The sequence below is a fragment of the Falco rusticolus genome, chromosome 1 (assembly GCF_015220075.1).
Source record: "Falco rusticolus isolate bFalRus1 chromosome 1, bFalRus1.pri, whole genome shotgun sequence".
Classification (NCBI taxonomy): domain Eukaryota; kingdom Metazoa; phylum Chordata; class Aves; order Falconiformes; family Falconidae; genus Falco; species Falco rusticolus.
Window position 1 is genome coordinate 40,839,925 of NC_051187.1, and position 27,070 is coordinate 40,866,994.

The following is a 27,070-nucleotide window of genomic DNA, read 5'->3' on the forward strand; positions in this document are numbered from 1 at the left end:
AAGAAAAAGGCACAGAGGGAGAAGCTGGCCCCTCCGATGCCACACCGCATCTCCAGGGACTAAAGCTTTCCTGCATCCACAAGATAAATCCACCTTCTCCCCCTCTTCCCGAGCAGCACAGAACAACTCCCCCGTCACCAGCGCTGGATGCTGGTAAAGGTCTCCCCTTTCTTCCTTGTGCAAGGCATTTCCCACCCCTTCATTTCATAAATTACCAGAACAGACATTTAAATGTTCAAGAGTAATCTGAACAGAGTATTCATGCCTTGGGCATTTTTATGCTCTACAAGGAGAGAAACAAAAGGGCCTCATTTAATACCTCCCTACAGCATTCCCTGTTCCGGCTCTTCCCTTGTGGTTCTCCAGAGGCAAAGCCTCAGCGGTCCAGGCTCCTGCAATACCCCAGCCCTCCCTGCTCCCTTGTTAAGAGCAAGACGGGCTTTGAAAGGAAACCTCACCGGCTGACTGGAACAGGTGGTGGGAATCCTTGAAAGGAGAGAAAAATCATTTGTAACTAATAAAAGGATAAGAAAATTCTGATTGCTGTGGTTTTATTAAGCATCCACAGGAGTCATTTGGATGGCAGGCACATCTGCCGCTTCCGTGTGCCTTGGTGACTCCCTCGGCACCCCAGCACCAGAGCTGTGGGGCACCTGCCCCCTCCCATGCCCGTGGTGCCAAGGAGCGGGGTGGCTCTGCCTGCTCTGTGGGGGGGGGGGGTTACAAACGTCCTATCAGTCCCAGAGCCTGACGGGCCAGGCTAGGGGCTAAGGCTGTCTTCTGCCCTGGATTTTGAGATCTAGCTTTACAAAAGCAGCAGAAGCCTCTATCTTCTCCAACATAAGGAAACCATCCAATGCTTGAACAAAGTGTTGTGCTAGATCAAAAAGCTGGACCTGCAACACTGTCCTTGGGGCTTTGCTTTTATTCTTTAACAAAACCCTCCCCTACAATAACTTTGTGATCCTTAGCCTTGGAGAGAATCATCACAACATACTGAGGCTAACAATATAACTTGATCTCTTGCCTTTTAATTGACATGTAAAGAAGTCTAACTAGGAAAGGACCTCCAGGGTGCAGCTGGCAAAAGCTGGGTTTGCTGTGTGGCACCTGGAGACAGCAGCTCTCCTAGAAGGCTGGGAAAGAACTGCAGCCCTGGGACAGCAGCTTGCTCCCACCACCCCTCTCCAGCTGTGCCATCTGCCCTTCTTCTTCCCTTATCGTCAAAACTGAAGAAGGGAGAGGTGACAAGCTGGAAAGACACAGCCAAGACTCGAGAGCGAGAATTCGAAGCACCCCTGCCATGCTCCGAAGTGCTGTTACAGCTGCTCCCTGTGTGCAGGGAATTAGGATATGGTCCCCAACCCAGCCCCAAGCCAAGGAGGCAGAGGAACTGATGTGCTTTCTGCGGAGACCTCAGGTACTGCTCCTTCTCTGTATTAGTTGGCAAGCGCAAGGTACAGAAACACCCATGGCTAAGAGCAAATGCTGGAATCCAGGTTTGTCTGGATGTGATCTAAGGGGCGCTTCACTAGATGTGGCCAATGCAGTTGTTTGTTCAAGAGTTAAAAGGAAGGGATATTTCTTCCTGTGGAGCAGGACCAGGAAATTAAACCTGGACTGGACTCAGACCTCTCTCCTTTCTCATATGGGTTTCTCTCAAAGAGGGTGCGGTGGTGGGCTTGAATATTCTCCAAATGTGACTTCCCTTTCCTCCACAAGTAATTTACAGACAAATAGGTCTGAAGTCCCTGCAGTCTTCTGCAGATATGCCTCATTCTGGAGCTCCGGGCTTCTCTCCATTTCTTTGTTTCTACATATCAATTTTGCCTGTTCACAACCTGCGCTGAGGTCACTTCAAGACGCCATGTGCCCACCCTTCCCCGTGCACAGCAGCTGGCTATGTCTGCATGTACGTCTGGTGACATGCTATCTATCACTGAACAGTTTTCCAGCAGCTAGTCCCACAGCAGTGCCAGAAAGTCTATTTAGTCTGTAAGCCTACAAAACCTGGCATACGCCTTTACAGTCTGAAACACCACTGCAGCATTTACATCCCTTCCAAAGAACCACAGAAACATGTATCACTATATGGTCAGCCTCTACTAGTCACATACCAGCACTGGCATCCTGGAGACGGACTGTATCACAAACAAGAGCCCACCTCAAGTACCTCTAGGGTATTCAGCATGTTGTGGCTGCACCAAATTAGTTTCTGACAAGAAAAGAGAACACTTTCTTCAATCACGCTGTAGAAATATTTTCCTTACGGCCAAACTTCAGAAATATTCAACACCCGATATTGAGGTTGGTTTTTCTAAGAGCTAAGGATCATAAAGTAGTCACGTGTTTAAACAAGAGGTCATTATCCACCAGCTCCAGGGTTCAGTGCAAGCTTCTAAGCAAAGAGCAATTTGAAAATAGAGCTGTTAAAGCACTAACAGTAATTTAGAGTAGTTTAAGTTTCTGTTTTACTGATTTTTCTGGCTAAGATTCACAGGGCTATCAAATTTGCATCTGGGTATCTTGTTGAAGGGTGTAAAGTCAATAATCTAACAGGTCCATTTTCTTTCTCTTTACTGCCGCAATCATGTGGCTTCATAGATACTGAGCCCTGAAGGCAAAGGACATGAGGACGGTGCCCTATGGCAGCCGGCAGCCCCTGTGCTGGGTGCACTACAGCTCAGCCCAACAGAGCTGCGGAACAGCCACCACAAGGAGCGGTTTCTATTCAAGACGCCGCACCACCAAAGGTTTAATACGAACTTACTGGTTCTCAAAACAATTATACGAAGGGAGAAGATTCTTCAAAGGTGCGAAGTCAGCAATGATTAAGTGAGGGTTTGACCCACACCTTTAAATGCCTTGTAACCACACAGCTCACCTGCACCGTAACCTGGAAGCTTTTCAGGACCAACGACGGCAGCAAATAACATTTGTTATTTAAAGACACGTGCTCTTACTTCAACTCTTTGCAGAGAAACCTGCTTTACCCAATACCAACCTCCTCGGTCTCTCCAGCTTCACCTACCCAACGAAGTAAGAAGAAGCTCTTCCACACCCACCCTCCTCCTCCTCTTCTCCCCCTCTGGACAGCTCATCATTTTCAGCATCGGTTTGTGCTGCACTCAGCGCTCCACGCTGCCAGACTGGTCAAACCAGTCAGATGGAAGGAAAGACGTCTTCCCATCCCCACCTCTGGAAAGACGCAGATGTGGTAGGAAAAGCCCTGCAAACTCCTCTCGTTGCCTTTGAAACCCGAGGAGAAGAGATGAGCAGCACATTTGAAATTAATTACAGCAAAACCTACTGCATTGTTCTCTCCTCCCCTTCCTTTTCCCCCGATCCCCTCATCACAGAGCTTTCGCTGAAACCTCTGTGGCGTGTATATTTTCCTAAAGTTGCCAGGGCCAAAACGGTACAGCTGAGACATTCACAGAAGTCAAAGAAAGTGCAGACCCAGGTTAGTGCACAGGGGTACAATAGTTCCTTAAGAGCGAGCACCTCCCCCGCCCCCCCCCCGCCCCCCTGCCTCCTCCCAAACCTTCCGTCTCTAATGAACCTTTGGTGTCTGTCCACAAAAAACAAACATCAATCAGGCAACAGGCTGTTCCTTTTCCCCTGTTGCTAGTCTGAAATAACAGTCATCCCCCGCTGGGCTGGGAACGCCACTTCCCTCTCCAGCACACATACGGGATAATAAGGGGGAGGCGAAGGAGGGAGGAAAACCCGCTCCGAGGTGCCAGAATACACAGCAAACCGTGCCTTTCAGAGCCAGAGAAAACTTGGGAACACAACAGCTTTTGATTCCTCCTGCCCCACTGGGTACGTTAATTATTTAATAGTTGGCTTGTGAGTTGGTGGTGGTGGCAGGAACAGGGTGGAAGGGAAATCAGGCTTTTCCCCTGCCTGCCCCCCGTCCCCTCCCCGTGCTGGCAGAACGTGTGTGCTCTCACACGCGTGTGCGCGAGGCTGCAGGCACGCCTGGGGGCTGCCCTGAGCTGTGTCCTCCCGCTGCCGCTCTCACAAGACTCTCCTTGTTGGCTATGGACAGCATGGGACGGCATCTGGATCAAATGAGTTATGGGGCAAAGAAACGCACCCTGTCTGCTCTCTGCTTGGAGGCTGATGTTTTTGACATATTATGCTTGGGGGAAGGGCACTTTGGAGTTTATACTGGATTTCAACAGAGCTGGAAACAGAGCTGCAAATCAAACAGAGATCGGCTTATGATTTGCAACCAGGGCTTTCTAGGTGTCTGAAGCAACAGTTTGGAAGGAGAGCAGGGAAAAGGAGAATGTAACTACATCTCATTTGGATGGAGAGGACTCACAGATGTTAGGAATATTTTTGATCAACAGCTTTCCTGGCACTGCTCGTGGTGGAATCCACAACCTTGACGGCTAGCTGAGTAAGAAAGTGCTGGCAAGCTCCTGCCTGCATGCAGGCAATTTGCAATGCTGCCAGTCAATATTTCAGTGAAAACAAAATTGCAGGGATCATATTAAAAGAGGGGAAAAGGGAAAATAAAACAAAACAAAAACCAGCCTTCCCTTTTAAGAGAAACTCTGATATGACCTGATGGGAAAGACCCTCCCAAATCAAAACGCACTCTTTGTTTAAAATTAACACACTGTGGTGGGAGTCCTGCCGTGAGCACGCAAAGACAAGCCCGCCAGCAGCAACAGAAGCAGACTCAGCAAGAAGTGGCTTTACACGGGGACACCTGGGTGGCAAGTTTAGTACTGGCCTGCAGGAAATGATGCAGAAAGAGGTTTATAGTTGTGTCCATTTGGTGGAGGAAATGTATGCAGCAGGCATGGGTCTGAGCCAAAAACCTGGACCCGGTCCTCTTCAACTGTTGGGAGGAGAGGGGAAGGGACGAGAGCAAAGGAGAGCTTCTGTAGCAGTATTTTCAAAATCTGGGTCTAGATGTAGCCACGCTGGCCTATTCCTAGTTGAAAACAATGGTATTCTTGGGGGAGACTGCAAGTGGTGTAGCCCAGGCAGTATTTTTCACTGGACCAGTCTTGAGATGACTGACAGGCCCTCATAGGCATCTTAGGCTCCTGGTACAGCTCACACCACCATCTGGAGTGTCTGAACTACTCCCACCTGCACGGCTTGCAAGAGGGTGCTCTGCTGCTCACAGCCACTGGAATCAAGCCCTTTTCTGCCCTGGCCTCAGGACTATAAGCTTGGCTGACTATGCTGCCACTGTCAGTGGGGAGTCCTCAGACGTCTAAGGCTGCTTTACAGCGTGTACTGCTGGAATGACATAAAGGGTCCAGAGACTGGCCTGTAATGCAGAATTATTTCAGGCCAAAAGGTACATTATGCTCAGAGAATTTTTTCGTTGATCCAGTGAAAGGTATAAAATGATCTGCTCCACTTTGGTTATTAAATTGATCAGTACAGAACGTGATGGACATATTCTAGTTGTTGGTTTCAAGTTTCTAGCTCAGACCGGTTCAATAAATAGAAATAATGACAACGTTCATTATTGTATAAACTTTCAATGCTCACACTGTAAATTTCTTCCTCCAGCCATTAAGCCTGTATTAAATCAAGTTGTCTCTGCAGACCTTGTACCGTGAGCGCCTCTCACTGTGCCCAAAGAAGGCCAGCCACGTAGGAAAGCAACTGGCTGGGGACAGCTTAGCTGTCTGGAAGCCAAATCACGCAGTACTGAGAAAATTAAAATGTTAGCTGCTTCATCCAACAAGGCTGGCCCTTTTCTGCCACCCTGCTTTGTGGATAGCTTCCCAGGGAGCAGGCTCTGGCTTTGCTTTTGCAGCTTAACATTCATGAGTCAATGCAGTTTGAGGTGGGTTTGCACACTCTGACGTGATCTCTGGCGGTGCTGCCTGGTCCTACACTTACCAAGATGTCACAAGGACTCGTGGACCTGAAGGGACAAACTTCTTCCATGGGTTTCACACCGCAAGACAAGGAGTGTTCAGGAGAAAGTCTCTCTCAAAACTGGTCACCAATAAATAAGGAAATATAGAATAAACTAAGTAGATATCATCAGCAGATGCAGGTTCATAGACGTCTGCTTATTACCAAACCTCACTCCAGCTGAGACTTAAATAGCCTCCTTTATGCAAAACGGGAGAGGGAGCGGAACTGAAGGAAACTGGCAATTACACAATTTTATTTCCCTCCTAGCCCATTTGCTTTTCATCAGGTGGCTCTGCGCTCGCATACGCAAGGCACTTGTGAGTGCTAAGTTAAGCACAAAGCCAGCTTGATACTTTCCTTTCACTGGGAGGAAGACACTGCGTGCTTTTCTGGATGCAGTGGAAAAGCACAGTGAACACATTATTTCATATTGTTTTGAAAGCAACAGGAGTGCCTGAGAAACAGGGACTTCGAGGCTGCGCTCTCTCTTTTCCAGTGCTGCAGCCTCTCCTGAACACGATGGTGCTCAGAAACAGATGCTGGGGTCTAAGCTTAACCTCACACCATGATTTATCTGTATAAATCCGTCTGCAATCTACTTCCTCACCTCTGAAAACAAACTCCTCCTTTCTAAAATCTCCACCCAAATTAGCGGGTTGCCTGGTGAAGAACCCACCACCCCACAGTGCCAGATGATGTACTTGGATGCAATGAGGCTTCCCCAGGTTTGCCACTCACCTTGCTGATACCTTTTGAGAACGTATCTCCAACAGGGCAAAAAGTTAATGTCCATTTCATTGGAGAGAGATCTGGAAGTCTGACTGTTCCCTTATGGATAAGCCTTGAAGAATTTATTAGTGATGAAACCAATATGTTTCTTCAGAAACTTAACAGAGTTCCATAAAAATTACTTCAATCACTTTTAAAATTTAACAGCGAACGAGAACCTTTCCACAGGCTTTTTGAACTGTCCGACAGAATCCCAGTGTGGGGATATAATTCTGCAGTAAATTTTGCAGGACGGTTAAAAAAAATATATAGAAAGATTTTAATTTCCTATTACCTCCTGCAAGACTCTGCCATCAATTTAAAGCAAATAAATGAACTAAATAGCACCGCAGTCACTTTTCTGTCCCAGTGATTTACAAGAAAATATTTACTGTTTGGAAAAAACCCCAACAAACTAGAACAAGTATCCTTTTCAGAAACACAGACACACAAACACAAGCACTATGCCAAGTCCTGCTCTCTGTATCGGTGTAAACCCAAATAAATACCGTGAATTCAATGGAGTCAGTATGGCTTTACCTGGCTGAACCGAGCGCGAGAGCAGCAGAGATGGAAGGAAAGCCTCACGCTGCGAGTCCCCGGGCAGCTCAGCAGCAACATTAACAGGCTCCACGGGGAACTGTGTTCAGCCCTTGTTAGTAGGAAGGATGGTCAGCGAAGCACGGAGGTGAGAGAAGTGGCGAGCACATGCGTGCAGGGCTTGCGCCGTTATTAAAGGAGAAAACGGCAGGAGCCCCGTGGGCTGAAAGCAAGCCCCGAACCTGGCCTCCTTCCTCCCCTCCCGTGGGACAGGGCTGCAGCGCTACATCACTTACAGCGGCGATTTCAAACGAAGCTAACATAGATCTATATATCTCTATAAAAAAAAAAACAACCACCAACCAGAAAACCAACCACCACCAAAAAGCCTGCAAACAGCAACACAGCATGGGCTACTGCTGCTGGCCACACAGGCTGGGCCAGCAGGGTCCTGCTCATCAGCCACGTGTCCCTGTCCCTGCCCCGGGAGGAAGGCCTCAGCATCGTCGGGGTGGTGGTGGTGGGGGTGAGCGAGAGGAGAGGGAGGAGGAGTGCGATGCTGACAGCATCCTCTTTTCTTGAAGGCTCTGCTGCTGGATGCGGGGCCTCGCTGGGACTTACGGACCCTGCCAGCATTGCACACAAAAGAGTAACCAGATCCATTTGCAATTAAACAGCACGCCCTGGTCTCATTGATCACCCCCATTGATTGCCCAGAAGGAAACACAAGCCCACCTGGGGTCAGATCCAGCTCCCCTCTGCACCAGCCTCCTTACCCCCCATCGCCTTGTCAAATTACTTGTCGATCGTCACGCTGCCCTGCTTTATGCCGGTGACCTGCACGGAGCAGGGGGTTACTGTGTCTGCAGGAGTCCCTAATGGGCTATTACCCAGCACAGGGTGGCTGCCCCTCGGTCACCTGTCACACAGCTCCACTGAAACAGAAACACAGAGCATGGGGTGGAGCACGCCACGGCAAGGAGTACCGCAGAGCCTGGAAAACCAGCACAGGCCCAGGCCTGTGCACAGCGTGGGTGCACACCTCCGGCAGCACCTCCCTGTCGAGGAGGGTGCAGGGGACTCTCCCTCGTGAGGGACAAGCCTGATTTGCATGGGGATGTGGTGGCCACAGCGTGCTCAGACCTGCACCAGAGGTCTGGGCACCTCCACTCGTCCTGCACCACACTGCTAGTCCACATGAAGAGGGGGATCAGGTTTATACCAATGTTTAATTTTCTAGGAAACTGAAGCTTTACAAAATCTTACATGAATAAAACATGTCTCTGAGGTATTTTAGAAGAAGAATCGAGAACAGCCAATAGCTTTGTGGGGGCTGCAACTGCTGCTCTTACCATCGGTGCCCCACAGCACCCTTCTGCTGCTGAGAGACAACCTGGACCAGCGTCCTGCAGTCAGGGACAGCAGCTGGAAACACTACTGAGACCTACCAGCTCGGCTTTTGCTACTCCAGAACAGATAAGCAAACTATAAACACGAAGGAAAAAGATGAAATCTTTCAAACATCATTTAAAAGTCTAGGCAATGTAAACTACTACATGCATCTGGAAGGATTTATTTTTCTTTCTTTTTTCCTGATTTACAGTTTGATGGTCCTTTTATCTAGTTTCACATGAACCGAGAAAAGCTGAGATGTGCCTACTCAATCAGTATGAGTTTGTGCTGGCCCATTCAGGATATGTATTATTTTGGTTTTATAGTTTATTTTAAATAAAAAGTATAATTAAAGAAAATAAACCACCCACTTCATAACATTTATACAACGAAGACTTCATTTATTTTATTTACATTTTGGTGGGCAAGGCACAGCATGCAGTAAGCTTTCCGTGATACTTAACAAAGCCGCATTTGAAATTTAAAATCTTTAAGGAAATGAACAAATTCTGCGGAGGAAGGGCAGTTGAGCGAAGAGACTTCTTACATTACCCTAGGTAATTGTGCATATATATGTTTCTGCATGCCTCTCTTTACTCCAAAAACATATCCATGACTTGTATGCTTTAAATCAAAAAGCAATTTCAGTCTGTAATTCTCAAATAAATAATTAAACACATTTTATCTCCTACAGTATTGCTTCTATTCATTCTAATCCCACTGACAGGAATGCAGCAACATACCCCACATCCTTAAAATAACAAAACAAAACATGAGATACCAACCAGAAGGCCTGGAAATGTTTATAATTCAACTTTTCAACTTGCTTGGCTGCAGCCTGAAGCTACAAAGAAAGCTCTATGCTGGCTCACTTGAAGGAGACAAACCCGGAGATAGCTGCGCAAACCGCACCGCAAACGGTGCAAGCAAAACCTGCCTGCTCGCATGAGGCAGCTCTAACCTGGGGAGGTACACAACACACAATTTGTGCTGAACGTAATAAATTATCCACTTTTGCAATCTAACTGAATTTTACGAAGTTAACCAGACAGTGTGGTTGAGGTGAATGGTCCCTCTGACTCGTCCATCGTATTTTCACAGACAGCTTCTATGGCTAGGGATGGTTATACCCTGGTAAACACACACAACATCCCTAATGGGAGACAGGGAGTATTCCCATTCCCAAAGAGAAGGCTGACAGCTTTCCAGAGCCTGCAAAATCGGAAAACTGCAAGACTGAAAGACAACATTTATTGCACTATTTTCTGTGTTCGGTGTTGTTTTGAAATGTGGCTAACTGGCTGTGACTTGGGTGATTATCCTGGTTACCCACAGTGTCTGAAAGTCGAAGTCCTCCTCCTTCTGAGGCCACTGTGTAATTACATACCTGTGTATGCTAGAAAGCTAATGTTCTCATCCAGGCAGTGACAGAATTAGATAGAACTTGTTGAAAAGAGGATGCTGGGACAGACTCACATGCTGGATTTACAAGTAGGTCAGGGTATCCAGTACTGCCAACCCCCTAAACATTTACAGATCACAAACCATCTTTAAAACGAGATTAAACCCAAAGTATCTGGGCTTCTTCTTGACTGCCTGCTGGCTTTGAAACACAGAAGAAGCAGAGTTCCAGGCTCTTCTCTGTACCAAGGAAGACTAAAGTCTTGCTTAAGAAATGAAATTAAAGCTTAGATTTCTGTACAATCCTCTGAGGGCCTGGATTTCATGAAAAACACAGAATACTGTAAGAATGCAATAAAATCACAGAAGATGCAACATAGGGAGTAGGGCAGCTGCAGAGTATCCTGAGCACTGTATACATCATAGCGATGTGGTTGCTGTCAAAATAAATGCATTACTTATTTATTATTACAGATGCTGCTGTGGAAGTTTTTGCATGCCTGTAATTATAGCAGACTCTTGTCCAAAGATGCAGCTGTAACTGATCCTCCTCCTCAAGTTCACTGACTGCAGGTAATCACATGCAAGATGGTGACCTCATCAAAATGTAAGCAGAACCAAGGGATAAAACTGAGATCAAGAGACAGGATGCACCTCTGCTTTTCCTGCATCTCATACCCCTGCTGTGGACCCCACACAAGAAAATCGGGAAAATTTACGGTATCTCTCCTGACCTCCATTATTGTAAAATACAGCTAACTGCCTGACTGGGTGCTGTGAGGCTTTTTTGCTCTGTGTCAGTGCGGACCCCCTTGTGATGGAAAGCCCTACATCCCGGCAGTGAGGTAGAGGCCCTGGAGGAGAGTGGGACCCAATTACAGGGGATGCTGTCCCAGCCCAGAGGGAGCCTCTGACCCTGACAGCTGGAGAGAGAGGGCCAGGGCGGCAGGACCAGCGGCTGAGCAGAGCACAAGCAGCAGGGCAAGCACAGGAGACACGGGGTTCCTGATTCCCCTGTCAGCACTGAGCAACCATTAAGCTGTGCTGCTGCAAACCTGTGCCAAGCACATTATTTTGAGCTCAGCTGTGTTCAGGTTGTTTTCTGCTTCACTGGGCACTCGCAGGTTCCTCCTGGAGAGCTGACTTGCTGCCCTCCCATCCTGCTCCTGCCCTGCTGCCCCTCCTTTCCCTTCTCACAGTAATAACCATCAGTTTTTAACATCATGTCCTACACTGGAGGTTTTGTAGTTCCAGCTTCTAAAATGATTTAATGTGACAGTTTAGTGCTGAATTAAACAGAAAAAAAAAAAAAAGAAAAGAAAAAAAAAAGGAAGAGAAGCAGTAGAGAGAAAAAGGAGAGACAGTCCCCTTAAGGCAACAACATTATGGAGCAGTGATCTCAGAGGAACAAGGGTTCTTCTCTGGTTCACATGTGCTTGTCAGAGCTCAGCGTCGTCTCTGAACAAGAAATCTCTCTTGCTGGCCCAAGGCACAGTTTTGTGGTCAAGAGGACAGAAAATAAAGGGAGGGAACTTCAAAGAACCATAAGCTGCATTAGCCCGCTGGGGCGGGTGGCTGCGGCACATCCCATGGCTGACAATTATGACCTGCATGCCGAGAAAGCTTGCCTCCCTCTTGTCAGAGGGATAAGACACAGGCTGTGAGCTTTAGAGCTTTGAGGATGTGTACAGTTCATGATGAAAGATAGCACTTCAAAGCCCTCTGCCTAGAAACCCAGGGAGAAGTGAGAGTGGAGGGTAAGCAATCATTTTTTCCTGGGAGGTGCATATGCGGGGGAAGGATAAGACTTATTTTCACTGTCATTTATTATTGCCATGAAAATGAAGCCTTGCACTGTTTATGGAATCTCTCATTAAAAGCATCTCTTGATAAATCGCTTGATAAACATTCATTAATTAAGTCTCTTAGCACACTTGGCTGACAAGCAGTAGTCTTCATTTTGCAGGAGGGGGAAATCGAGGCAGGGAGCTGAGCGAGGCTCCCGCCAGTCTGCAGCAAAGCTGGGTCCCAGCCAGTTGCTCCGTGCCACCAGACAGATGGATTACACAGCTCCCTCCGTGTCCAGCTTCATCTTGATCCAAGGACAGAGCAACATACTTGGCTTCAGCAAACTTCAAAGCCCTTACCCCCTGCTGCCCAGTGTCCCCTGGGCTGCGGGGCAGACATGGCTGTGCAGGTCTGCTGCTCCACAGTGTCTCAGCTGGGACCTGGGACCTCCCAGCTGCCCCTTCCATCTCACTGGTGTCACCTCCATACCCAGGGCCTGCCCAGGGCCCGGCTCACCTGCGACGGAGGTTCTCCTTGTCAGGGCCCTCGACTGACGCTAAAGCCATTTAGGAAACACCTACTTCAAGATGCTCATTTCACCCTAACCCGCCAGTGGCCCTGGGTTCAAATGCTGGGGACTCAGCAGGTCGCCTGGGCTACAGCTGCAACATCACTGTGGTAGAAAAAGAGCCACAGCAGGTCCGGGGCAAGGAGAGGTGGCAGAGAGCCCAGCCACCTCCAGCAGCCCCATCAGGGAAGGCCGCTGCAGGAGTGAGCCAACAGTGAGAATGCAACACTCAAGTCCTTAAAATACAAACTATCCTGCCCCACACACTCTTAAAAATACCATCGCGGCAGGCAGGCAGGCAGAGGTCCTTCCAGCGACGTGGGGGTGAACGTCCCTCTCACCTCCTCAGACCCACCGCACATCTGCCCTCCTGTCAGCCCTGTCACTCCCTCTGCCTCACCCACCCACCTGGGGAGAGGGACCAATTCAGCTTTCGCCTGCGCCTCTGCTGCCCTGCACGGCCCTTGCCCTTCAGAAAAAGCAAAGGACTGGCTGGGAGGTTTGTGGGAGAAAGGAGCTGCACGAGAGAGCAAACAGACCTTTATTATTTGTTTATTGATTTATTCACCAGGAGGATGTAACACCCGGCCCTTGGCAGCAAATGCCCTTGTAACTCTGTGCTGCAGTGACAAGTTGGCTAAACAAATGCTTTCTGCATCAGAAAACAAAGACCTGTCAGCAGAGAAGATCAGGGATTCTCTGCTTTTACTTTTAATTATTATTTCCTTAGGATTTAATCTCCTCTTCTCCTGGAAGCTCAAAGTGCCCCATTCAGCCCATCTCGCAGCTGTGACTACTGAGGTCACCCTGGGTCAGGACACCTCTCTCCACTGCATAATAGCGACTGGTCCCCAAAGTGGACATCTACGCCATGCATCTGTTGTTGCAGATGAACTGGTGTGAAAAGGAGGAGCAGCACCACCGCAGCCCCGGCAGGGAGGGGGCAAAGACCAACGTCACCCAGAGAGCCCCAGACAAAGGATGCTGCTCCTCAGGCCTTTTGTGGAGCTGTGAAATATGGTCAAAGGTTACGTTTTACAGCTGTTCCAGCCTCAAATAAGCGAAACCTGTCTATCTTAATACTTAATTGCACTGCTAAGCTGCTGATAAACTACGGCATAAAACAAATACACAGGGCCAAACACATCCCCAGGGAAAGTTTGTGGGAACAGGGGGAGTTGCACCAGACAATGAATCCACTTTATTGTGTTTTAAAAGCCTGGTTACCTTCAATAAAAGCTGTAGCATGGATGCTGCATGTTTGCTAGTTAATATCTCTCCAAAAAGGCTGCAAGTGTTTACAGAGGAAGGGCACAGTGCAAATGCCCATGGGAGAGGACGAGCACGTGCCGTGCCATGCATGTGCCCACCAGGAAACTGCGCTGAGCTAATCCCCTCCCTGCGCAGCCACCACTGCTCCAGCCCTGGAGAACGTGGCCTTAAATCAAGGCTCTTATCTCGCAAAAGGAATTTAAGCACACCACTTTGAAAGTCACTTTCTCCTGGCCATATGGCATCACCGACAGAGCCTAGCTGTGTCGCGGCGGTGTTCATTTGCATGTGCGAGAGAGAAATCTGGCTCTTGCATCGTGGGAGTGATAACAGGGCAAGGGGTAGGATTAGCACTGTTTGGGTTTCTGCACAAAATCTCACTGAGACAAACTTCTCTCAGCTCTCAACGCAAGTGCCAAAGGCAGAGGTAGCCCGCAGCAGAGCGAGCCTGCCATCAGCCCGTGCTGATCAGCAAAGCTCCACCGGTGAAGGGCCAGGGTAAAAGAGAAGCCCAAGTCAAGAACCACGATCTGAACCCAATGCTTCACAACGCTGGCAATGTCTACACCCACAGCAAACCAAACAGGAACACGCTTAATTACATGGATAAAAACAGCAGAACACAAACTTCAAGACAGCAAATTCACAGGCATTCACACATTTAACTTCCTGATAGGGAGGTATTTTGAAAAATCATGTTGCTGAGCTGCTCTGTGCTACCACGGGGTGGGGGATCTCAGGCTTCAGCACAAGGAGGAGCCAACAAAGCTGCTAACGCTTCAACATAAGCCCCTCCAGCAGATCTATGTGCCACGCATTTATGCTGGATGGCAAGATTTTTGTTTTGCTGAGGCAGTGCCGTATGGGCAATCTGGTTTGCCTTATCAGCAAGCCAAGGCTGGAAGAAGAGAAATGTTCTTCCCCACCATTTGTTTAAACTTCCCTCCTTCCCCCAGATAAAGCTGCATACTTTTGTAAAAATATCTGCAAATGTAGTAACATAATGGGCTTGTCATCGGTTTCCACATTTGGCACTGAAAATCTGCAAAGCTTGGAAGGAAAGAGAATTCCTAATACTTACTGCTGCTACAGAGCCCAGCTATAAACTGGGCCTGGATCCAGGTGATGGAGCACACAACCACCAAAACGCCTTTCCATGGCCAGCACCTACTCCTACACAACTGCAAGTTATTCCTTTCTTGGCCCTCTTGAAATAACACAAGAAGGTTATTTCATCACTTCCTATTAATGGGCCTCATCTCCCCTCTTTGGGGTATCCGCCTGTCCCTCGTGTTCATTATTGCTCTGAACCGATTTTATTCTCAGCTCAATGCTGGGCATGCTGCAAAGAGCCACGCAACCCGACAATTCATTCAGAGCCACGCCACCAACCTCCTTGCACGATAAAGTGGAACCATTCTCAGTGCAAAGCTTTCCATCATGTTCCACGCTGTGCCCTCTCCAAGGCTGTTTCGTCAGCATTTTTGCCCAGTTTCCATCTCCGTGAGATTATCCCCGGGAACACATGGAACTAGAGCAGCCCACTTTTACGGCTGTACTGAGCCCTCGGAGGAGGGCTCGGTGTATTTAGCGATCTGTCACTGTACCTCCCAAGGGGAATCTGGAACGGCGCAGTCTCTTAGCAACACCCGGCACACATCACAGGTAACTCTCAATTAACAGCAACAGCGGGAGCCGAAACCCTGCAACGCGCTGAGCACCTTCCACCTCCTTTTGGAGAACCGAGATGTACAGGCACAAACGCTCTGTGCGCGCTGGCAGCAGAGGGATGTGCCAGCCCTCGTAAGGATAACACAGATAACACTGAAATATTGATTTGTTTAAAAGAAATGAGGATTTGATTATATCAGAGGGAAGAGCATATTCCCTACAGTAAAGGCTGACTTCTCCTTTGTCAGTAATCCCTCCCTCTAAGACATTTGTAACTGGTAGGGAAGAAGTCCCACCCCACACCGAGACAATGAAGCTCTAAATTTTAGCTTAATCATCACAAGCCTGTAAAGTTGATCTTTATGACAATGTGTGTGGCAAAATCAAAGGTGCTGGCAAAACCAATGTCCTCCTATTCGCATGATACGGATTCACAGCTCAAATCTCTTGCTCTAAGATCAGGAAAGCGTTTCTCCAGATCACTTACCTTTATTTGCTGCAGGGGAGAACAGCTTCTCAGAGCCTACAGAAGCCTGAAAAAGAAGGAGAAAAAGAGCGTGAGTAATACTGAAGGAGAATTTAGGAAGGTTTGCTGACAAAAACACAGCTCATAAAACAAGTCGGCTATCTGTAGACCTGCTATTACACACGGCACCTGGAGGGTGCAATGTTGTGCCATTACAGAACAAGCATGCATCCTAAGGAGATGAAAGCAAAGCGTACACAAGTCCTGTCCTGATCTCACCCTCTATATCCTCCTGTCTCGTTTATTTAGGCAGCCATGCAATGCACAGCTATTTTATCCATGATTCCTCATATAAAAACAAAACCGGTGAAACTGCTATCAAGCTGAAGAAAACAAAAATAGAACCAAAAACATTTCAAAGCCTCTCTCGTTGAAAATAAGCTCATTTCTTGCTGAACATGCAAAATGTAATTTGTGTATTGGAAACACAAGTTGCAACTGAACACATCCGTATGAACGAGGGTGTTATTTAATATTATGCCAAATGATAGGTACATGCTGCTATGCACTTAGTTGAGTATGAAATAAAATGACTTCCTCTTGGAAGAAGCCCGTCTCCTTGCAAACTGGGTTGCACTATGCTGTTTGAACTCCACGGCAGTGTATTTGTGCTCCTCACAGCTCTGGGAAATAGTTAAAGAAATCCAATTAACCTAAACCTTGTAAACAGCTTCATGATAATCAGGGTCACTGGGTTACAGAGAAGATGATAATGACAGACAGGGAAAAAAACTCCATTCATCGTAAATAAAGCTTTTATGAGTTAATTTGATGGCTTCCTTCCCTCCCCCCACTGATATCAAACAGTCAACCTATTTCAGCATAAGCTTTTCCTCTTCGCTATCTGATTAAATAGCAAGTAGCCTCTCCAGAATCAAAGCTGGTCTGGGAGCAGGGAGCACGATCAACATTACTACCATCTACAAGATAGCTGAAAATATCATCGACGTTTTGGCACTGACTGCTACATGAATAAAATGGGGTGAAGTACAAAGCTGAAGAGCAAAAGATACTGAAAGTGAAAAAAGACTTTCTCCCCTGGCTCTGCTTTAAAAACAATGCATTAATTCAACACCTGGCTGAACTAAGTTGATTTTCTTTTTGATTTTATTTATTTTATTCTAAGGTGCCTTGGGAGATTTGCATGATAAAGAGCACTGTGAATTGTACTACGTTGTTATATATTTTAAATGACGACTCAGAAGGAAAAAAACAAACAGTAAAATGCAAGAAGATCTGCATGAGATACAGTAAGAAGCAAGAAAGAGTGATCTCTTAATGTTATTTCTAAGGAAAGTGGCACTGCAAGCACTGAATGTCTGTCTTAATGCAAATGCATAAAAAAGAGAGGGAAAACAACATGAAAAAATACGTTGAGGCTGAGACACAAGAAAGAAATTCTGAATCATGTCCACGACAAAGCTGCAGGTGTAGCTGTGGCATGTATGGTCATTACACAGCTCAGCAAAAGGATCCTAAAATCTTAGGGAAAATCAGTTACCTGCACGATCCCTTCACTGCATGGATTAAAGAGAGGAAGAACCAGGATTAAACAAGGTTTTGCCTAGGCTGGTTTGCAAAGACAGTGTAACAGCGTCACACAGCAGCAACAACAGTGGTGCATAAAACGTTTGACAGCCAACTCCAAATTTACAACCCATTGTTAAGAGATTTTTCACTTGTAATCAACACAAAGTCACCACGGATGCAGAACACATCTGCAGGCTCTGGAGCTCACCCATACTAACAGCTTACACAAAGCCAGGACCTAGCCTCCAAGCACTCCACAAGCATTAGGACATGTGGCAGGTGGATCAGTAAGATTCCCCATTCTATAGGCAACGAAACTTTGGCGTGGCTTGCGCTAAAGCCCAAGCAGTAACTCGGCAGCTGAGCCACAAATCCTAAGTGCCAGTTCCTGACGCGGGCGTGCAGCCCACCAGAGGAGCCCGGTGGGCAGAGGCCGCTCGCGAGAGCCGCCCTTTCCTGGGTGCTGTGCGGGGCAAGCTGCTGCCCGCACCCCACCTGCTCCGGGAAGGGGGGTCCCACCAGCACCGCTCCCCACCGCCAGCTCACTCGTCTGGGCAGCTCCGTACCGAGGGTCTAACACAGACTGGCACTGCTTCACCGTGAGCTAAAGACTGCAGCGCTACACGTCCAGACTATAGAAAAACAATGTTTAAGGAAGTCAAGCAAGAAAATTCAGTTTTAAAGGAAAATAAAACACAGGGATTATTGCTCAGTCTTCCGATACCAGTATGTGGCACCGCCTTCAACAAGCAGAGTCAACATTTACAGAGCAGTGTTTTCAACATCACAGCCACAGTTTACAGACACAAACCTTCACACCTAGAGTTTACAGTAACTTTTGCTCTCACTTCTGGTGATTTCTAGCTCCAGATCTGAGCAGTTTTTGGCATGAGCACCATTCTGAAACAGTGAACGCCTGTGCTATAGGATATTCTGCGAGCTGCTGTAAAGGCAGGAGGGAAGCTGGGGGAGGAAGAGCCTGAATACATCATTCAATTCCATCAGTCACCCTTTAAAGGAAGCATACAATAAAACCTATGTGTCTGAGGGAGCCCACTAATGAGTGAAAAAATCCAGCAAACCAACGCATCTGCTAAAACAAGTCCCCTCCCAAATTTTCTGCTGTTTCAAGCAAATCATTTGCATATGTTTAAGAAGGGATTAAAAAAAAAAAAAAAAAAAAGTGGAATTCTTCCCCTGTGAGCAAAACCAGGCATTTGGATTCCTTTATGTGGAAAGGTTCAAGCCATCCCAGGAAATCACACTTCTTTTAATTATGAAATGAAATGAGAAATTTCCTCCCCCCCACTCCCCCATTGCCTCCTGTCTCCATCCAAAGGGCCACCTCAGGGACAAGGGCAGCTGGCACAGCTCCGTGCACCCCTCAAGCCTTTCACTGCCCCCGAACTCCTTCGTGTTGCTGCACAGGGCAGAGCCACCCCCAGCCCGAAGCCCACGGCCACCTCTGGCCTTCCCTGCGCATCTCTGCCCACCTCCCCCAGCACCGCGGCAGAGCCCCGGGCAGGCACGTTGTCATAAAGCTGCTGCCTGCACAGTCCCACCCTCAGCCCCAGTCACAACCTCCGCGTTTTAAGCCTACCTCACATCTGTCCCCAAAGCAAGAAACACACAAATGCTTTCAGAGCACAGCAGTTTCTAAGGTAGCCTCTCCCTGCTGAAACTTTTAAGGCCCAGCACCCTTTTGCCGACACACTAAGCTCTGCAGCAAGCCTTGCAGGTCCCCCTTTGTGCTTTATACAACTAAATTAGCAATCCTCTGTCCCGTTTTGATTTTCTTTCTTTTCTGCATCAGATCTAAGGGGAGAACGTCCCCACCCAGTTCTGTGACAGTTTGAAACCAGGCTGAATACAGTGCGGAGAAAAACCACCTTTCTACCTTATTCTGCTTTGCCTCATCCCTCCTCCCCTTGAACCCAGCACATATATAAACACTGATTCAATTTTCAGCACTAAAAGCTTAGCGAAGGCAGCTTTTTGCTCAGAACGTAAGGTGGTAACCACAAAGGGTGTCACACAGCCTCGCCTCGAAGGTGAACAGCCAGGCATAATGAAGTCCAAGCCTCATCCATCCTGGTTCCCACTAACCCAAGGCAGCTGAAAGGTGTAAGAGCTCTCACAGATTAATAATTTAATGATTATATATAACAGAACAACATCATCTGACAGAGACAGCATTATAAACTATGTCAAGCCTCACAGTAATTGCTTCCCCCCCTTTCTCTGTAGCCTATAAAATGGCTAACAGGGAATAAAACTGTTCCTTATCACCAACAGCAGAGGCTCTGCAGATCTTCACTCAGTCTCCTCGAGCACCGAACACCAGATCCAAGCCTGATACTTCAGGTGTCTGATCACAAGACACTGGGAAATTGCTAATAAGGCTGCTGTTCTGGTTCACAAGGAGCACAAGCATGTGGTGTTAGGGACCCAGTACGCATGTTTTTGCATGGTGCAAAAGCTGAGCATTCCCTCCAAATCTGGGTCCAGTACAGTAGGCACAAAAGGAGGCAGCAAAACATAGTTTACATTTTATTTCTGGATGCCTGCCTATCTTTTAGACAGCCAAGAGCCAGTCTCAAGAGACTGTTTTCACACTGTTACTGAACTTAGCAACCATTAAAAAGCTCACAAGAAAACCCTTCTCCAGATTTTCAAACTACAAGTGTTGAATATGCCTAGATGAACTTTCAGCATAAAGCACAGACACTACTTGAACATTCTGGATCAATTTTCATTCTTCCCTTTGATCTGTTTCCCCTGCTTTTACCCACCACTCCAATGCCACTCGATCGCTTGTCTAGTGGAGAACTTCAGCACGTCAGTTATTGCTTTACTAGCTTCCAGTTGATTCTGTAAGTCATTCATGCCAGACCCCTTCGTTCAATAATATGAGAACAGTAACTAAAACAGGAAGGTAGTGTTTGGCTTGTGATTCTTCTATAGGAAATGGAAATTGATACATATGAAAAGGTACAAGGGGAACCTAGAGATCACACACATGCACACAAAAAACAAACTAAAATTCACCCTTAAGACCAAGAAAGTATTCAAAAATATAGAAGCAACCCATGGGTAACACTGCCTGCATTGTGAGGGGATGTTCCAAGGGAACCTATGGTCTCTTCAGAATGAGGATTATTTTTGGAGGGCAATCACAGCTCAGTTAAGATGACAAAACAAAATCAGTCATTTCATGCACCACCATCACAGGAAAAAAAAGCTGGAGTAAGACATACACGAACTGCCTTTTTGTGACACCTTCTAGGAAAAGCCAGCATCGCGGTACACAGCTGGCTGGGACACAGCACAACCCAGCTGTGTAAGGGATTAAGCAAGAGGGAACAGGATACACACTGGACTTCTACAAATGCACGTTGCGTTCTGTGATTATCTTCATACGGAGTTTACAGGCTGGTCCTTCAAGAGGGCTCAGCACTCCACAGCTGCCCCTGGGGCACCGACCTGACCGGAGCTACCACCTATGGAGCATTTCTGAAAATCCATTTAGATACTTGAAAGGTGACGAGGTGGTTCTGAAAAATTTGGTTCCAGCTGATGGTCAGGATCACTCACGAACTTCTGCCTGTCAGTGTCCAATGCAAATAATATTCCCCAAGCAAGAATGAATGCCAGACAGATCTCCAGCAACAATCTTAAAAGTTTAGCTGTGCCTTTAGCTACGCCGTAACACATCACAGCGAAACATGCAGAACAAACACCCTGAACAGGCACTCCTTACTGAAATGGCAATGCCTTAAATGCCCCAGATAACTTCTAGCTCAATTTTGATCCAAGGCCATCTCTGGGAGGTACTGATGCGTCCTCTCTATCTTGCATGGAAGTTCACTCTACAGAAGGTCCACTAGAAACAAAATGCTTCTGGGATGGTACTTCCATACAACAGCACGCTCGCTCGTTTAGGTTCCCACCTCGCATTCGTTTAGCACATGCATATTCAGTACTGTGACAGTCCTGGAAGGGGCCTTTCACAGTGCACTGCTCTCTTCGTCACTTTCTTCCAAGAACGCTTATTTCTCTCAGCAGTTTATATAACCATGACTATTTTTTGCAACAGCCCCTTTGAGAAGCTAGCACAAGTCCGGGAACAAAGAATTAAATTAGGCCATAGAGAGCTTAGAACCAGAGATCACTGGTCCCAATTCACCATTGAATTAAACTGAATTTACATGATGGCAAACGGAAAGGAAGGCAGAGCGGGTGACGACTGGAAGGCACCGAAGGAAATGCCGTATAGAGTCTGATGCAGTTAGCGCAGGGCAATGAGGAGCCAAGCTTCTCTGCAAGTTTGACATTATGGTTTTGTTTTGGACCATCTCCTTTGGCAGCATGGTGACAAGCTCAAAGTAACACCATTCTGAACCCAGAGCATGTTCCTCATTGCTTTACAACCATTTTGGGAGAGACTAAACTAGTTTAGATTAAGCAGCAACTGTAATTCTTAAACATATGCTGCTGTGCTCTGCTGGCTTATTGCACAGATGTGCTTCTCACCGTGACAAAGGGTGACCTAATGCTCCGAAAGCAGCGGGATGCCTGACCTACAGCATGTCTGCTATCAGAGCCCCAGGGCACAGGCTGGCTAACTTGCCTTCCCTCTCTTCTCACACCACCCCTCCAGCCCCTGGAGAATGGCTACAGCCCAGAGTTCTCCCCTTCCTATCCCCTCCATTAGCCATGCTTTATGATTCATCTTCCTCTGAGCAGTTGCTGTCTCCCAAAGGAAAAGATCAAACTCCCTCTCCTTCCCAGCTCAGCTCCAATAAATAAACAAACACATGCACTGAGAAAAAATTTAGTAAAGGAGGAGATGGGAGGAAGCTGGGGAGTTCCTGGGCCTCACCAAGGCTGGTCATACAGCTGCAAAAGGTCCCTCAGCTGTTTGCAGACACTGATCACAAAAGAAGACTTCCAGCGGTCCCTCATTAAACCCAGCCAAAATACTTGCTCGATGTTATTGTGTCTGCATGTCCCAATTTAAATTAAGGTGCACTTGATCCTTATCTCGGTATCCTCCTCCCTTAAACCTCAGTTCCCAAACTACTACTAAACCCTACCTTGAGTGTACACTCCTGGCCATTTTCCAGTCTAGCCAGCACTGGTTTCCCCTTTGCTACATGTTCGTACACTCCACATCCTGGCTTATTCCAACCAAGCAAGTGCCAGTGCCAGTTCCAGTCAGCAGGAAAAAAAAAAAAGCAGCAGAATGTGAAGTCCACATTCCTGTTCTTTCTCACACGGGATTGTTTTCACTTCTGTGTTCACGGACAGCACCACCAGCATAGCTTCTGGGAGGGCTGGTCAGAGCAGCATCCAGCGGGCAGTCCGCTCCCTGTGTCACCGATCAGGCTGCACTTCTTGCCACAGGTCAGAGGCAGCAACGTGCCCACCATAAGGGCAACTGATACATGCCCCAGTCAGTGAAAAACAATTCTCCACGATACGCTTATAAAAGGGCTTTATGTGATCTGTTTTTACACACCTCAAACCTCAGAGATCTCATGTCTTTTCCCGAGAGCCAATCCCCCTGCTGAACAGGCAGGCTTTTCAGCCTGGACTTCCACATTTTAAATTTTTCCATTACCAGACGCTGACTTAGGCAACCACAGACTTGATTACCGGTTTAGCTTTTGCTACAAACGCAGGAGAAAACCTGCCTATGAGTAGGAAAGGTTGGGAAAGCTACGTAACATACTGCTACAGTAGTTTGTATTATTGTCATTACAGCTTGGAACTATCTAGCCAGACTATCTATTTGGCTGGGATACAGTTTTTTATTTGCACTAAATCAAATGGAATGGCGAGTGCTCTTTGCAGAACTACCTAAAACTTCTTATAATTCAAAGGCTGCATTGTAGGAAGAGTGATGGGGGAGAGCAGGGACTGTGCTGCAAATGACAGGTGGCAGACTGTTGTTTGGTACCTACCAAATTACTCTGCTGCTCCCAGGGCTGCCTTGGCATTTCATTATCCCAACTCTCTCCTGGAAGGATGCGGACATAAATTCACACCTCATGTCCTGGTTTCCGTCAAACTGAGTAAGAGTGCAAATGCTGGCACCAACTGGGAATGCCAAGCAGGGCTTGGCACGCTAGAACAAACTCTCAGCTGTGGTCTTTGCCAGCTACCTGCATTTATCATTGTAATGGCCTGCCAGACAGGACTTGGCAACTGACAGAGGAGGGCGGGCGGAGGAGGGCCAGGCTCTGCACTGCCAAGCAATTCATTCCTGTAGCTCCTGCCATCACTGTACCAGCAGGGCAACCTTCATTTTTTTTTTTATCTTTTAACCAATTACATGTCACCCAAATCCCACCTGCAGCCTTCTCCAACACAAATGGCTATAAATCACAGTTCAGAGACCGGGAGGGTTTTGCAAGACATTTGATTTCATAAAAAGGTCACTGTCCGTCTGAGAATTGCTGCAGTTCAAAAGCATACTGAATAACAACCTGCATTGGCAGACAGGGTAGGAACTGCTCCCCATGGTCTGTTGTGTGTTGTCAGAAAATATTAGAACAATTAGGGAGGCCAACGATGGCAGAATCATAGGATTCAGCTGAACCAAAGAGCTGATACAAATTCAGCGAAATATCTCCTCCACTCAATTTTTGAAGAAAACATAATCGATTCAATAAAAAAGGGTAAATTGCATGAACACAATAAAAACATTTGATATAACCCCCTTGAACAGATAAGCAGAATACATGCCTGTCACCACTGCAGCCTGCTCCAATCTGCCTAGGTATTCCAAAGCTTAACACCACACTTTGCTATTTCTTGGACAACTGCAATACTCTGTGGTCTCAGACCACTCAGAATGGTCTGCTGTTTAGGGGAAATGCTATCTTCTCATCTTTAATCCATATGCTGGCTATGTAGTGAACCCTGTATAGCACTTTATGTGAACCACATCACTCAGCAAACCACTGGGGACACTCAAAAACCATGTGACACTGGTGCTGTTCTGGACACCCTCTGTATCCATCCCTTTTTTTGCGAGTGACGTGTCCTGCCAGACAGCCCTCCAACAAACCAGCATCAAATTCCCTGAAAAGGGTCAGGCTAACTGCAATAAATACATCACATCCAGAGAAGACTCCGTCGTCCTGTCCTGGATCCTGACACATGGACATCCCTCTACCAGAAATCCCCAGCTGGGGATGCAATCCTGACAGGGCCCCTTCCTGGGCTGGGGGGTCAGGGAGCTTATCAGGAAGGCGGCTCTTGTCCGCTGCTATTGAAACTCGCTGTATTACCCGCAGCAACCTCAAAGGAGTGCCTCTGCAGAAGGCTCTTTTGTTGTTGTTGTTTCTAATTCACTGCTCCAAAATATTTCTTGGCTGCGTCCCAGGGCTGAAGCCTTATCTGCCCATCCCCCCCCCCGGCAGACACACAGCAGCTGCGGAGGCTTATCACGGCTGCCTGTCCACTGAGTTTACAAATTAACACCCTATCGAGGCTGCACGAGCGCTGATTAATCAGAGAGAGGCAGTCTGAGGGCCTTTATCACCGTAAGCGGCTGCTGGGAGAGAAGTCACAAATCTCTCCGGAGGCCGGAGATGCCTTACAAATGAAAGAGCAGGAGGCCAGAGAGGAGGAGGGCACAGTGGTACGGGAGGCAGATATTTTAGAGATAGCGGTGGTGGAGGTAATGGAGCAGTGGGAGGGGGTGAGCTGCAGGCAAACGCCAGTACATTATGACAGCTAAAAAAAAAGATAATTAACAGCCTATACCTCATGATTCTAGCTTTCCCTCCCCGGGCTATAATTTAGCCTATTGCTCCTTTGCTCCAGAGGACAATAAACATTTATTATGTTAAACACATAACTGTGCTGCACAAAAGCACCGTTCTTTCCCAGGTCCACTCCTTTCACAGCTGTGCAATCCAGGAGGAGGATGGGGCTTCTGAAGTGAGCTCCCCTTTTATGAGGAAAATGACTCCGTTTGGACACAAAACACATCCCTGCCTTCCCTCAAAGCTGCAGTGTGCGGGATGCATTCACACTGAAGGTGAGGGCAAATCCCAGGCAAACCCCAAGGTACCGAGTGCTCCTTAGATGGGTCCGCTGGCCCACCAGCATCTGATACCCAGCGTAAGGATGCGCCTGGATGTGGGAGCATCGGCAGGCTGGAACAGCTCCTGCTGTAACTGCAGAGATCATGTGGTTCAGGCAGGCTTCACCACCTAAGGAGCATCTCCTCTTTTTAATTCAGCAGCCTCGCTAAGAGGTTTACTGGGAAATTTTCAATCCCACCAGAATTACCTGTAGGAGAGATTCTTATTACGAGATGAATATTACAGTCGCATGAATCATACTGGAGCAGCATGGGCCCTGCCCCCTCCGAGCACTTCACACATCGTAACAGCACAGTGATTTAGGAGATTTGTCTGTTCGAGTGGACTATGGTTCAGGCACTGCTCATCCTTTACCTCAGTGTCAGTACCTGCTGCAGCTCTCCAGCTTCATGCTTGTGCCAGGACAATGCAAAATAATTATAAAGACCAAACGGACTCACATCAACCCATATAAAAACTAATACATCTTTAAAGGAAACCACATTTGGCACCTGTCTGCATTTGCCAACATTCATTTGTATTTCTAAGTTTTCAATTTTAATCCTCACAACCAAGACACAGCTGGATTTTTCCTTTAAAGTGTAATATATATGTAAGCTGAGGTTCTCATGCAGCAACATGACTCCAGAAGGTAAAACTTTAAGAAAAATGTTACCAACGAGAAGACATTCATAAGCAAACACTGCAACCACCTCCTGCCCAGTCCTTTCTATTAATACACCAGCAAACAATTCAACAAATGACCTCTGGATAAAAATGCCATTCACTGCAGCTTTACCACCAACAGTGCTGGGCTTGTGTGTGATCTCGGGGAATGCCCATTCCCATTTTGCCCACGGAAATTGCAGAAATTCAGAAGAGGGCTGCCACAGCCTTACTCAACATCTTCAGCCTAGCTGTTTTCAGACAGCACCGCAGAGCAGAATCAAACAAAAATGAAGGGCCATCTGCCTTCTCCTCCTCTCCTGATCCAATGAGAAAACCATTTCCTGAACCACCTGCATTATGGGTCTACGAACCCTTGCAGGTGCCCATTTGAACAATATCCATTAGGTTAATTAGAAATGGGCAAACAGATCCTGAGTATTAGTCCCGGAAAGGAATGACAGCTTTTTTATTTTAACACTCCCCACCAGGCTCTGTGAAGCAGACAGTCTTCTCATAGCTCTCCTGTGCGAACAGACACCACACTCATTTGAGCTGGGCTGGACCACCACGCATCACATTCAGCAGACTCACGCGTAATCAAACGAAGAAGCTACAGGGTGATGATACCTCCAGTCACCCCAATTGGGTAACAGCAACTCTATACATGAAGGAAACATTAAATATTCATTAGGTGAACAATACGAATGTGGTGATCCTGAAACATAGTGAAATTTTAGAAGCCGTCTCTCCAGTGTCTATCAGATTGACTCTTTTAACTTCATCATCAAGCTGCCCATCAACCCTTCTCTCTCTAATGTCCTGTGTTTCTGCATTTCAGGGAAAAAACATCTCTGTTGGACTAGCTTTTCCCCACAGCTCCGCTCCAGCACATGGACATCCTCGCCCGCAACAGAAGGCACACCGCAGGGTGCAGTAGTATTT

The 27,070-nt window shown here is 47.3% G+C and overlaps 1 protein-coding gene across 17 annotated transcripts in view; it reads right to left on the reverse strand.

Annotated features, from left to right (window-relative positions):
• Positions 1–27,070, reverse strand: part of FBRSL1 (fibrosin like 1) — a 548,072-nt gene that overhangs the window by 43,728 nt on the left and 477,274 nt on the right. For all 17 annotated transcript variants that reach the window (XM_037376317.1, XM_037376275.1, XM_037376290.1 and 14 more), the window contains one exon: positions 15,792–15,837. In XM_037376317.1, coding sequence (XP_037232214.1) covers positions 15,792–15,837 — 46 coding nt within the window. The remainder of the gene's footprint in view (positions 1–15,791; positions 15,838–27,070) is intronic.